At 35.7% G+C, this 15,261-nt stretch overlaps 1 protein-coding gene across 1 annotated transcript; it reads left to right on the top strand.

The window, feature by feature from the left end:
* Nucleotides 1-3,466: 3,466 nt before the first annotated feature.
* LOC137825259 (uncharacterized) lies at nt 3,467-4,054 on the top strand. The gene has a single exon (XM_068630931.1). It carries the CDS (start codon nt 3,467-3,469, stop codon nt 4,052-4,054), a length of 588 nt encoding a protein of 195 aa, XP_068487032.1.
* The last annotated feature ends 11,207 nt before the right edge of the window (nt 4,055-15,261 follow it).

Raw genomic sequence — 15,261 nt, forward strand, 5'->3', positions numbered from 1 at the left:
ATCGACCCTGATTTCCTGTGCCATCATCTTACGATGGATCCGAAGGTCCGGCCTGTATGCCAGAGATGAAGGAAATTCAATGACGAAAGACACCTGGTCGTCAGGAAAGAGTCCTAGAAGATGGTGAGTGTTGGCTACATAAGGGAGATCCAATACCCTGAGTGGCTAGCAAACGTGGTGTTGGTCAAGAAGGCCAACAGAAAGTGGATGATGTGGGTCGATTTCACGGATTTGAACAAGGCCTATTGGAAGGATTCATATCTGTTGCCCAGCATCGACACCCTGGTGGATAGCGCGTCAGGTTGCAGACTTATTAGTTTTCTGGATGCCTTCTCAGGATATAATCAAATCCGGATGCATCCCAGAGATAAATGCAAAACAACATTCATGACAGAGCTCTCCAGCTATTGCTACAAGGTGATGCCCTTTGGGCTTAAGAACGCTGGCGCGACCTATCAGAGGTTGATGGACAGGGTACTCGCCTCTATGATAGGGCGAAATGTGCAGGCGTATGTGGACGATATGGTCGTCACCTCCCATGAGAAGGACCAACACGTCACTGACCTAGAGGAGCTATTCACCACAATAGCCAAGTATAAGTTGAAGTTAAACCCTGGAAAGTGTGTATTTGGGGTAGAGGCATGGAAGTTCATAGGGTTCCTCCTCACCGAGCGGGGAATAGAGGCGAACCCCGAGAAGTGTGCGTCGATCATAGCAATGAGAAGCCCAACCTTGGTGAAGGAGGTACAACAACTGACATGATGAATGGCCGCTTTGTCCCGGTTTGTACCAGCAGGAGGAGATAAAAAAACATCCCTATTTCTAGTGTTTGTAGAGGAACAATAGGTTTGTGTGGACAAAACGAGTGTGAAGAATCGTTCCTCAAGCTGAAGGAGTACCTGGCCCGCCCGCCAGTGTTGTGCAAGTCGCTACCATGTAGCCCCCTTCGCCTGTATTTCATCATTATAGAGCGGGCGATCAGCTCGGCCATAGTCCAAGAGCAAGATCGCATCTAGAGACCCATATATTTTGTTAACAAAGTACTACAGGGGTCTGAGGTGTGCTATCAGGCCATTGAGAAGGCGGCTCTAGCAGTGGTATTTGCAGCACGAAGGCTCCGCTACTATTTCTAGAGTTTCACGATGATTGTGATGACCAACCTTCCCATCTGTAAGGTTTTGCAAAAACCTAATGTGGCGGGTCGAATGGTGCGTTGGGCAGTCGAGCTTTCCGAATTTGATGTGCAGTATGAACTGATGGGACAAATAAAGGGTCAAGTTTATGCTAACTTTGTGGTAGAGCTCTCCTTGGCAGCCACGCACCATGACAGCGGGAGTTTCCAATGGGTCCTCTAACCAGCAAGGCAGTGGAGTTGGTGTCATCTTAGAGGGACCAAATGGGTTACTGATCGAGCAGACCCTACGACTCGCTTTCAAAGCTAGCAACAACCAAGCTAAATATGAGGCCTTGGTCGCAGGAATGTTGCTAGCAAAGGAGATGGGCGCTCGAAGCTGGTTAGTGAAGAGCAACTTGTTGTTGGTATCTAGACAAGTTACGGGCGAGTACCAGCTCAAGGACCCCCAGATGGCCGCGTATCTAAAGTACGTCATGCTATTGAAAGAGTCTTTCGCTACGTTTGAGTTGGTGCATGTCCCTAGAGAACAAAATGTTCGAGCTGACTTGCTGCCTAAGCTCGCAAGCTCAGGTAGAGGGAACCAACAGAGGACAGTTATCCAGGAAACTGTACCGCCCTGGTAGTCGGAAGTGATGACGTGGCATCAAGCTACTGTATAGGCGTGTTGATGGGACGCCAGGTTGGCAGAAGGGAAGGAAGTCGGGGGGCTCGTGTAGTCGCCAGTTATTAAGTTGGCGTGCTCCGATCTCCAGCACACCAGAACCGGCGGTCACCGGGTTGAAGATGAAGTCGCCAGATGTAAACCCAGGCGACCAAGTGATTAGAGATCGCCGAAACAAGGACATCGCCGGAGATGAAGGCAGATAGACATTTCCCAGCTGGCCAGAGGATGAGGTCGGGGGACAGCTTGCTTGAGCATACACGGTGAAACAGGTAGGGCAGATCATGAAGGCGGTCGGCGAGACCACAGGGAAGGTGTGTACAAAGGCACCCTAACTCACCAATCCAGTAGAGATCGCGCTCCAAGGCAACTATGCACTGAGTAGTATCATGCATAAGCAGCTTAGCCAAAAGAGAGTTAGAAGCAGCGCCCAAGTCAAGGAGGCTCCAGATGATGGCACGTGTACAGCTGGATGCGAGCCACGTGTCCAGATGTGTAACTGCCAGGAGAGAGAAAGTGTCCAGGTATATAAGGGTTTCCCAACGAACTTCTGAGGTACGCACGTTCAGATTGTCTTCTTTACGCTTGCGAGTTCTTGAGTATACTGAGAGAGAACTGGTTCACGGTTCCTTGAGAGTTCTTGAGTGTTACTCTTAGTAATTGGTGGTTCCGTCACTGACTTGGGCGTTGGAGTGCGATGCGCCGTTTCGTCTTTTGCAGGTTCTTGAGGTGGATCGCGGCGAAGGACGGAGGTTGATGCGGCGCATACGTCGATCCAAGTTTGACGAGGCAAAGCTCCAGCGTTTTGGCCAACAGGCAGGATCAGAAACCTTAAAGGCACCTAGGACTACCATAGGGCATGCAGAAGAGGCGCCCAGGACTACCACAGCCATGCAGAAGAGGTCCAGTAGGTAAGTGTTCTCAAGGGAGGAAGAAAAGGTCACCAGTTGTTGACCCAGGAAACGTTAAGTGCATACGACTTGTCTGTGGGAGAATCGTTGCATGTTTGCTTGGTCGACAAAGGTGAAACCTGGATGACACCCTACAGGCGTTGCCTGGCAGATCGTCTACTCCCACAGGAGCCAACGGAGGCCAAGATCGTTAAGAAGAACGCGAGCATATATACCCTGGTTGATGGTAAGTTATTCAGGCATGGCTACACTCACCCTATCCTATCCTGTGTGAGTGGTGAGCAGTGCACGCGTATCATGGCTGAGCTCCACGAAGGTATCTATGGGAGTCACATCGGTGGACGAGCTCTTTCATCGAAGGCCGTTCGAGCAAGATATTACTGACCAACCATGAGAGAGAACTGCATGAGGTACGCACAACGATGCAAGCAGAGCCAACAGCACGTCGATTGGCATCATGCGCCCCCAGAGGAGTTGCGGTCGATCCACAGCCCATGGCCTTTTCATACCTGGGGGATTGACATCCTAGGTTCGTTTCCTCTAGCAGTTCGTCAAATGAAGTACTTGGTGGTAGCCATCAAGTACTTGACAAAGTGGATAGAAGTCGAGCCTATCGCACAGATCACAACCCACAAGGTTCAACACTTTGTGTGAAAGAACATAGTTTACCGTTTTGGAATCCCAAAGCGTTCAATGTTTGACAATGACACCCAGTTCGCAAGTTAGCAACTAGATAAACTGTGCATAGAGCTCGGCATTATGCAGGTGTTCGCCTCGATAGAACACCTCCAGACGAATGGGCAGGTCGAATCTGCTAACCGAGTTCTGCTTAGAGGCCTAAAGAGAAGGCTGGAGAAAGCCAAGGGAACTTGGGCAGACGAGGTTCCCAGAATTATGTGGGCTTACCATACCATCCCCCAATCCACCATCAAGGAGACACCTTTTAGCTTGATGTATGAATCGGATGCCATGATTTTCTTCGAGATCCAGGAGAGTTCACCTCGATTCCAGAACTTCGTGGCCAAGGAGTCTAACGAGGAAAGGAGGGTAAACTTATATCTGTTCGACAAAGTCAGGGAGGAAGCGCACATAAAGGTCGAGGCCTTAAAGAGGAGTGCGGAGTATAAGCACAAGTCCAAGTTGAAACCTCGAAAGTTCCAGGTTGTCGACTTGGTAATGCGAAAGGCCCATCCGTATCAGTTGGAGAACAAGTTGTCTCCCAAGTGGACTGGCTCATTCTGCGTGATAGAGGTGCTCAGGAACGGGGCGTATAAACTCGAGACTTTTGAAGGCGGAATTATTCCCCGAACATGGAATGAGGCCAATCTCAAATTTTATTTCAGTTAATCACACTATTGTATGCAGTTCGAATGTTCAAAGGGACCCTTTTTTTCCCTTATCGGGGTTTTTTTAATGAGGTCGCCCAATAAAAAGTTATTTGAAAAATATGCTTGCAATATATTGTGCTAACAATCAGGGTTTATAATGAATCAGGGCTCATAACGAGCCTCCCCCTTGGTAAGATACCAAAAGTGGGAACAGTTAGGGTTCATCACGAATCAGGGTTCATAACGAATCATGACTGATAACGAGCCTCCCCCTTGGTAAGATACCAAGAGTGGGAACAATTAGGTTTTATCATAAATCAGGATTCGTAACGAATCAGGGCTCATAACGAGCATCCCCTTGGTAAGATACCAAGAGTGGAAACAATTAGGGTTCATCACAAATCAGGGTTCATAACGAATCAGAGCTCATAACGAACCTCCCCCTTGATAAGATACCAAGACTGGGAACAATCAGGGTTCATCACAAACCATGGTTCATAATGAACCTCCCCTTGGTGAGACACCAAGAGCGGGAACAATAAACCTTAGTAAAGTCTCCCCTTGGTAAGATACCAAGACTGGGAGCGAAGTCTTCCCGTGGTGAGATTCCAAGAGTAGAAGCAAAATCTCCCTTTTAGGGAAAGTAAGGCTCATGGCAAGTCAAGCAATACCTCTTGCTCTGAGAACTCAGGTCGCCATGGGCACGAACCACAGAGAAACCTCCCTTTAGGGAGTACGTACAGACAAAGCAAAGCAATTTTTTATAGGAGGACCTGCTCTCCAGCAAGGCTCTAAGCTCAGGTACCCTAAGACACAAGTTTATTATTGGTTAAACAGGAGGACCGTGCTACTTAGGTATGGGCGATCATTGGCATGCGATTAGTTGACAAAATATTTTTAAGACATACAAGTTAGCCGAAGTCAAAAAGGGAAACATTCACACACATATATACAGAATGGTAAGCTTAGAAAAGGAAAACATTCACACACACACACACACACACACACACACACACACACACACACACACACACACACACACACACACACACACATATATATATATATATATATATATACATAATGGTCAATTGTTCGTTAAGTTACAAAATGAAGCAATAGCGGGAAAGTTCACCACCGCTATTCCACATCTACTAGTTGTCCATCTATGACAGCTTTGCCCAACCTTGATTCGGAGAGATCCACCTCAGGATGCACACAAGTAACTTGGGCCAAATCATCTTCGAAGCCCACGACATAGGAGTCAGCGACATCGCTCATCAGTTCGTCATTGGTTTTTTGGAGAAGTTCATTCTTTTGGGCAATCTCCTCCTTCTGCCTGGCCACCTCCTCATCCCTACTGACCAACTCTCCTTTCAGCTTCTCCACTTTAATGTAGAGGTCGTTGTTCTTGACATATAGTCTCAAGGCCTCTTGGGACTTCCCAAACAGGAGGACCTTGGTCTCTTGACTAGTTCTTCGAAGCTCCTCCACCTCCAAGGTAAGTCCAGTGACTTGTCGCTTGAGCTCAACAGTTTGGAGGACTTCTTTGTTAGCCATTTCCTTCGCTTTCCGCATCTTGGAGAGGAGAAGACAGTTTGCAACTAAGGCTTCCCCTAGTTGCCTTGACATGTGCTCCATTAGGAGATCCTCCTCCAAGCTTTCTAGTCTCCCTTTAACTTTGGTAGAAAACAACATCTTTTGCAGGAAGGAAGTTGGGTCTGAGGAGGAGTCCCACTGATCTCCCTTTGAGGCACTTTCACCTCTGCCCTCTTGCACTGCAATGTCGTGAGGAGAGGAAGCACTAGATGGAGAGTTCCCGTAGGAGGGAGCTCGACCATCCGAGTCAGAAGGGGCTGAGATGGCACCATCAACTTTTAGCTTCCTCTTGAAGACAAGTCCAGAGCAGGTATCTTCATCCTCAGAGGGGGCGACTTCAGCCACCACTTTCATCTTTTTGTCCTTAACAGAAGGGGCTAGAATGGGTTTCTTTTGCTTGGCCAAGGCAGCTAGGTTCCTTCTCTTCTGAGCGTCCAACATATTGTCTGCATGAGAAAGAAAACAAAGAAGAATTTAGAAAACACACACATGCAAGATATCGCTAGCAAAAGTAAAGGGAAGAGAGGATACTAATGTACGCCTTAAGGCATGTAAGGTTGTACTCGTGCTTTATTAGTTCGACAGTGCTAAACACTGCCTGGAGGTTGGAGAGGAAGTCACACACCTCTCGTTCTCGCGGGTGTAAGTCTTCAAGGCGTCTGGGGTTTTTGAATTTGGATTTTTGTGTCCAATACAGAGGGAACCCACCCAAAAGGCTTGGATCATTAGCGTTGCAATGAATCTTGAAGAACTTACCCTTGAAGCCTTTATATGATTGTTGGAAGAGGGTTAGCAAAACTCTCCCAGTAATCCCGTTAAAACTCACCCACAGTTTCTGACCTGGGTTTTTGGCTTTGAAGAAGTAAAGGAATACATCCACTGAGGGCAGATGGCCAAAGTAGTGGCACAACATGGAAAATGCCCGAACAAACGCCCAACTATTTGGGTGTAGTTGGGCAGGGGCGACGTTGACCTCGATGAAAAGGGCTCTCTCAAAACTAAGGAGGGGAAGACGAAGGAGAAGTCTTTTGAAAATGGTAGAATAAATGAAGCAGAACGGGCCATCTGGGTCCGACAACTCGTCACAACAAACTGGCTCATCTTCCCTACAGGGTACAACTTTGACGAACTTGTCGTGTTGTTTGCCAAAAAGGAAACTCTTTTTTGGGTGCTCACTCTTCCTATGCGTAAGTGGGCCCCAAGGATGCGTGTGTTGAAACCCGTATATATGTAAGGCCTGATCAGCGAAAGTGCATGTGGTGTGTATAGTACATTTGGGTCTAGCATAAGTAAATACCCACTAGAGACGCCTAGGCCCAAGAGCGCTAGGGTTTTCAAGGGTAAGCTGCATGCATGATACGTAAAGGCTAAAGCGCCTACAGTGAAAGATGGGCCCCATAATGCTGGTACATGAGTTGGTACCCTGGTGGCCATGTTGTTAAGATTATGCACTCCATGGAGGAATATTCTATGTGGTTGTTACAATAAGATTGTGTGACAACATAATAGAATGTTTTCCCATCAAACCTACTTTCACTCGAGATAAGGTTCTCGTGAGAGAGGTGGTTGTTACAATTACGCAACCTATATAGTCTATAAAAGGGACTTGAGATCCTTGGTAAAGATACATCGTTTCTAAGACTGAAACTATTTACTTAATCATTGTTTCTTAGCCCAGTACTGACTTGATCGTCGGAGTGCAATCAACAAGTAGAGCCACCTCTATTTCAAACGGAGCCGCGTTCCAACATCCTAAGAAAAGAGCAAATTCCAGCAAAGACAGACGGAGTCACAACCTGCTCCCAGAGTCAACTGGCGACCAGGTCAACCGGCAAGAACATAATAATATTTGTTTTACCAATAATTTATACACATCATTTAAACAGATAAAAAAATGTAAAAAGTAAAATAAAGTATATAAATAAATTTTATTTTTATTATTACTTTATATATTTCTTTAAATTATAAAAATAATTATATTTCAAATAATGTGAAATAAAATAAAATAAAAATTAAAGTAAAAAATTTAAATAATTAGATATATATTATAAAAAAATAAAATAATAAAATATAAACTAATAAATAAAATCAATGGAAATAAATTATATAATATAAATATAAATAAATAATAAATAGGACTAATATAATGATAAATTAAATTATTAGAGTGATACTAGAATTAGAGCTTTCCTTCGTCTTCTCTTCCAATCTACTTATGTATAAGCAAAAAAATTACTTTTTTACTTTATTTTTTTTTTAAGTCATGCTTACATTTATTGTTGTAAAGATTCCTTATTATCTTCATCCTTTCTTTTCCTTTTTTCCTTTGTTATCCAATAGAAGGTTTCTTTTAATTATTATTTTTAATAATTAAAAATTTATTCTCATAATTAATTAATAAGTTTTTTTTTTATTATTTAGTCACTTTTTTTAAAAACTATTAATTTATTTTTCAAGTTTATATATATATATATATAACAAACAGACAAACAGAGAATAATGACACATAATTTTAACATGGGAAAACCTTCCTCAACTTGATAAGTAAAACCCACAGGACCTAGTTCAGAAAATTCCTCCACTATAAAAGTAGGATTACAATATTTGCTTCTTTTCACTCTGTGAGGATAACACTCAATCTCATCCAACAAGGATGAAATACAACATCTCTCTAGCATCTCACTAGGATGTCTAATCTCACCATTATGGTGAAAACAGCTCCACTATGAAAGTGGAATTACAATATTTGTTTCTCTCACTCTGTGAGGATAACACTCAATCTCATCCAACAAGGATGGAATACAACATCTCTCTAGCATCTCACTAGGATTTCTAATATCACCATTATGGTGGAAAACGCCTCCACTATAAAAATGGGATTTCTAATCTCACCATTATGGTGGATATCTACTCTCTCTTTTCTCTCTATGTTGCTCTTCTCACTAGTTCATTGCTTCATTCTTCTCTTCCTCACCTTTATATAGAGAATGAGAAGAAGACTTCTTCATAAAGAGATTAATGTTCATTACATTTTCAAGAGAGAGTTACAATTTCCAAAAAAACTAAAAAAACTTTTTAATGACCATCATTGAAAATATTCAATGGATCGATTACCAATATTAATTGGTCATAATCTCCCATTAAATTAAGGAGGGATTCCCAACAATTCTCCCCCTTAATTGACTTAATTGAGGGGTATAAATAATTCAGCTCCTCCACAATAGTGTTACCAATATTAATTGGTTTTAATCTCCCATTAAATTAAGGGAGTCTCCAACATGACTATAGAGCTTACTAAAACAATCTAGTATTCAGAAACAACGTCCCTTTGCCTAGGGTCTCAAGCCCCCTTTTATAGCTTACTCTTTGTTTAACAACTTTCACTCACGAATATAATCTTTACTGAAAGCATACAATAATAACACAAAAACAACCTGCTAACGGACACCACTTATCTTTAGGTGCTAGTAGCAACACAACATTTTGTTTAACATGCATCATTATTCTCGGGTGCTCCTCTTTTATTCTCAACCACTATTGATTAATATGTAACTAACATGTATTAAATAATATATAACTCTTTATCTTCAGAATAATATAATAATAGATTTAAACAATAACAATTATATCTTTCATCTTCATAATAATATGATAACATATTTAAACAATAATAATTATATCTTTCATCTTCATAATAATATGATAATAGATTTAAACAATAATAATTATATCTTTCATCTTCAGAATAATATGATAACAGATCTAAACAATAACAATTATATCTTTTATATTCAGAATAATATGATAACAAATTTAAACAATAATAATTATATATTTCATTTTCAGAATAATATAATGATTTAAAAAATAACAATTATATTTTCATCTTCAGAATAATATAATGATTTAAACAATAACAATTATATATTTCATCTTCAAAATAATATGATAACAGATAAAATATCCTTTATCTTTTATCTTAACTACCTTTTCTGAGCTGACCAACATCTGGACCAAGGTCCCGAACATTCCTATCCAGTACAAGTATATATTTCAGATTATTTTTTAAAATTAAAGTTCAAAAAAATAAAAGAAGCATGATGTATATGTTCTTACATATTCATCATATATACGTGAAATCGCTCACACTTCGCAACATTGCCATGATTGTAGGTTAAAAAAACTCATACGTGAAACCCCACTTCAATATTTGAAAATTTATCTTCAATATTACTATCTCTAAACAATTAAATAAATTATTGAAGAATGTTTTAAATAAGAAGTGATTAGTAAGAAAAATATATTATATGAAATTAAAAAAAGATAAAATTAATCTAATTACACGTGTAACATCCCTATTTTATTACATTTAATAACCATAATTACATGAAATATCTATATATATATATATATATATATATATATATATATATATATATATAACTCTCTCATTCAGTATTTCAATGTATCTCTTTTCATAGGGGTTTTAAATATTTACATAAGATTAAAACAAAATATTTAAAATAAAATAAAACATTTACATCTTCCAACTGTTCATTAAAGAACTCTATCACCTGTATTATCATATGCTCCCGTGTAAAAAGCACGATCATCATGGATTAAAGAAAATAAAACACAATTCAAACAATAGGATAAACTCGCTATTTTTAAAACTTCTGATATAAGTATAACTTTAATTATCAACATAAAGTCATTAATTCTTATACATTTTCACAAAACCATTAAGTGTCTATCATAATTTATAATTCATCTTTCTCATGTTCAACTTTTAATGACTCACAACACATAGACATTTAAGAATAAAAGTTTATTTCTTTATTTATTTATAATTCACAATTATATCATCCCATTCCTTTCAATTTATATGGAAAACGTTATTAAAATGCAGAGTAATTGCCTAATATATTTTCTATATATTTATCAGTATTAATGAATTTATACTGATGAATATTATTAGTATATATATATATATATATATATTTCTAAATAAATATTAAGATAAATTATTAACATTAATATATATATACTTAAATAAAAAAAATAATTCATTAATAGTATTTTTGTGAAAATAAAAAAAAAGCATTATTATTATATAAGCATTTATTTACTAATACGTTATTAAAAAAATTCATTAATATACTTTGACTTGTATAAGTATATATAGAATTATGTTAGTGTGTGTGTCTCTATATATATATATATTAAAAAAATTATATTATAATATGTTTAAGTAAATCATATATATCTGTAACATGGGCTCTAATTAGATATTTTTATTACTTAAACATTAAATTGTATTTAGTAATATGCACTTACAATCATAGAACTGTATTACATAGAACAGATAGCACTCGATACTTTACATATTGTCAACCTATTACCATAAAATAAATAAAAATAAAACAAAATGTTAAAGATTGACTTAACTATCATACATTAGTTTAATGGAGAACTTTAATGATTTTATTGATAAACATATAGCAGTTGCGTGTAAATAAAGTCAACTATTTAATCAAATTTTATTTATTAGAAAAATTATAAAAATTACCATCTAATCATGCAAAACATCATAAAGTGAAACAGAATATAAGGTATGCTTTGCTGGTAATCTGCTCATTACTAGGGTTTTATTTATTGGCATTTTTGTCTTTATATTTGCAATTTAATTAAACATTGAACACTTGGACCCCACAAAATGCACCAATCAAATATCATGCAACAATGTGCTTGCTTCTTTATAGATCTCCGTGCCACAATGTCTTCTTCTCACTCTTTCATAAATACTATTTTACTTCAAACATTAAATATATAGAGAGTTACTGTACGCAAAAACAGGTAGATTTTATTTTATTTTTATTTTTTGACTTTCAGTATATATAAAATGTTTTTAATTCACACTGAATTTTGTAAAAAATATTAAATAAATCTCGCAGTTTTAAACATCTTTGCTGTATGTATCCAAATAAATAAAAAATAATCAATTCTAAAATAGAATAATTGAAAAAATAAAAAAATAAAAAAAAACTTCTGTTAAAAAAATCATCGTTTCATTTTTAATATAGTATAAACGGAAATTAAAAACTATTTATAAAAAAAAAAATTGGAAATTAGAGAGAAAAAGCGTAATGGTTTTTTTTGTAAGCTAGCTACTCTAACTACTACTTAAGCAACAGTTCTTGTTGCAGTATGCACTCTCATCAGAAACTCTTCACTTGGAGTTTCACCTTCCTCTCGTTCCTTTGAGGTATTATTTTTTCACACCCAAATGATAGTGTTTATAGATCTGGTTTTTGTGTCATCTTTCTTTTTCTCTCTATCGATTTTACAAAGGTTTCTGTTTTGATTGATTTTGTGTGAACAGATCTATTCTGCACATCAAATTCTTTCCTAAAATGTTCGCAAGAATATGTTTATAAACTTTTATTTTAAGATACAGTCTCTGTCATTTACAGAAACTAATTCTTTATCCCATGGTAAATTTTTATTATCACAGAGATTTTGGTAGGAGCCATGTGCCATACCATGGCAAAAACACTTTTCTTACAAAGTTTTTCACTCTTATTTTTTTCAACAAGATTGTTTTTAGTTTTTTACAAAAAAAATTGATAAAAAAAACTAGATTCAGAAATTATTTTAATTAAAATGGATTTAATATTTTCATAATTTCGGTCTAATTTGTAATCTTTATATTATTATGAAGGAATTTTCATGTAATTAATTTTTTTCATAGGAATTTTCACGTAATTAATTTTTTCTATGAAAAGAATTGTTTTTAATAAAAACAACATATTTTCATACGTATCTTTTGCGGAAGCCGCGATTGTAATTCCATTAATAGCTTCTCATTTAAAATAAAAACAATTTTTTACTAAACAACCATGCTTTCCATTGAGGCAAAAAAAAAGTGTTTTGTTTTTGTTTTGTTTTGTGGATCCTTTGGCCTTCTATATAGTATAATAATAATAACTACTATTTCTATACACTTTACTTTCCTTTTTATCATTTTCTTATTATTGTCTTTATTTGAAAAATTAATTAAAATCGAATATGTAATGAATGAGGTTAATATCTTTAATGACACACGTCACTTTTTTTTATCACTACTCGAACGTGCATCTTTTTCTGAGCTCTTTAGGGGAAACGCTAACGTTATTTCTCCATAATCTTTCTTCTTCACCTGCTTATTCTCTCTCTCTCTCTCTCTCTCTTTTCTGTGTTTTTTCTTTCTGCAGATACAGCAAAAGAAGAGAAGATCCTTTAGGTAAGTACCAAAGTTGACCATTGTATAATGTTTCACCCTCCACTTTTGAAGTTATGTTTATTTATGTCTATTTCCTTTTTAAAATTATGATAATTTCCTTGTGAAGTTATGATGCTTTTTTTAGTTCTAAAACATTATGATAATTATGTAAGTTTTACAAATTTATAATTATTGTAATTTTTCGAAGTTATAAATATTTTTTTTTGAAATATTTTATACATTTTTTTTCAAAATTATACAAGCTTACTCTTATGTAAGACATGCTTAAGCTTTGGTTAAATTCAAGATTAAGATATGTATTTACCATCCCCCGAGTCAAGATTTGGATAAAAAACCCATTCAATGGTTTTATTTTTTATTAAAATATTGGATCATATCAACCCAGTTTAAATTAATTTATTTTCGTAAGATCCAGTAAAGTTTTATAATTCTTTTTCTTTTGGTTTATACTTTAATTTAGGAATACCTCAATTCTCAAATGTAGATTCATACATATTTTCTACATATCCTATAAATTTTGATATCAAATAATGAAAAAAATTTACATGAGCATTTAATATTTTGAGAATTTAAAGATATCTTTTAATGTCATTTTTTTATATTCAGTTAAGGAAAATTGTGTGGCAGATTGGAGGGGATTCTGTATTCTTTTCTTAGGATATGAAAAACTTTGCTATACTGGTCTAATAACTATTTAACACACACACACACACACACACATATATATATATATATATATATATATATATATATATATATATATATATATATAAAGACATTGTATTTATGTGAAATAAAGTCCATAATCTTTTACTGACATTCTTCTATTCCAATACTTTGAGGACTAATTAAGTTGGTAGCAGTTTCATTCACCATGGAAAATTTTGTAAGAACTCTTCACTCTTCTAGTATGGTCCAGTATATTTAATTTATATATCTGTATTTGTGATTTATCTGTTTTTGATAAAAAGAAAAGTGTAAGTGTATTAGAGTTATTCTTAGAACTCAAGAAAGGTTTGTATGTGTGTAATGGATAGTAACTGATGTCTTGATTTTCAATTGTGATATCCGATAGAAAATAATTATTTTGAAAAACAATTTAAGTCAGTTTGTGAAAAATTAAAATATAAATAGTATACCTTTTCTATCATATCATAATGAATAGTAATAGAAGGTATTAAATGTTCTACCATGTATGAAATATATGATAAATTCTTTCTTAAAAACCAATGCCCGTTATGTATTTAATAATTTTATTTAAGAAAATAATTTTTTATTTTAATAAATTCTTCTGAGTTAATGGTTGAAAACAAATTGTTTCTCATGATAAAAAAAACTTATAATTTTCTTAACTCCGACTCGGAGTTAACTTCTGCAGCTCATTATTGCAATTACAATTGTGATCTTAAGTGCAATGAAAGACAATTTAAAATAAATTCAACTCGGTAATTGTCATTTAAAAACTTGCATGTTATGAGTATTTGTATAATTGCAACTCCCATAATCTATTGATAACAAAACTTTAAATATTTGAAAAGGGATCAAGTCTAATCATAATTCTTTTAAAATATTAAAATCATGTAAGGTATAGTTATAGGAAATCAAAACTTATTTACACCTTATTATTAGTAGTAGTATTTTTCCTTAGAAATAGTCTTGTGATGCAATTATTATCCTCTTTCCTCTGATCTAAACTTGAACATGTACACTTCATTAGAATCAGTTCAAATCATCCACCTGTGAACCTATGGAAACTCAATTCACTGAAGACGTAACTCCAATGTTAGTTACTCCTAGCTCTGCAGAGAACCAGGTAAGCACAACACTCCATATTTACATATATCATAATAAAATATTTTTTCATTCTTTTTGCTAATAAGAAAAATAATAAAATAATTTTTACTAAGTAGTGTGTCTTTCGAATGTATTCAGTTTTCCAAGACAATATTCATTACTTTTCATGAAAAATAAAATCATGTTAATCCTATTTTTGTAATTGATTGACTTGTAAAAGAAAATTTCTCTTGTGATTTAACTAATATATGAATATTTCCAGATTATGTGAGTTGTGTAAATGTCCTCATTATACTGTGGTGATAACCCTTTGTTGCTAGATTATGAAATTTAGTAAAGTAACTCTTTGCTGATAACACTTAAATGAAACACTACTTAGCCTTCATTTATATGTTTTTTTGAATCTATATGTTCTTTGCATGTCTCATGATAAATTTGATCATGTCTTCATTCATGTGCATTTATGACAAGTCGTATATATATTAGGATACATGTAAATATGTGTTTCCATTTTCATATGTGTTAGCCAACAGGAGTTTGTTTACTTTGTA

This window comes from Phaseolus vulgaris, chromosome 8 (assembly GCF_000499845.2).
Source record: "Phaseolus vulgaris cultivar G19833 chromosome 8, P. vulgaris v2.0, whole genome shotgun sequence".
Classification (NCBI taxonomy): domain Eukaryota; kingdom Viridiplantae; phylum Streptophyta; class Magnoliopsida; order Fabales; family Fabaceae; genus Phaseolus; species Phaseolus vulgaris.

What these genes read in the sequence shown, in the direction of transcription:
- LOC137825259 (XM_068630931.1), top strand. Translation starts at nt 3,467, where the DNA reads ATGCAGGTGTTCGCCTCGATAGAACACCTCCAGACGAATGGGCAGGTC.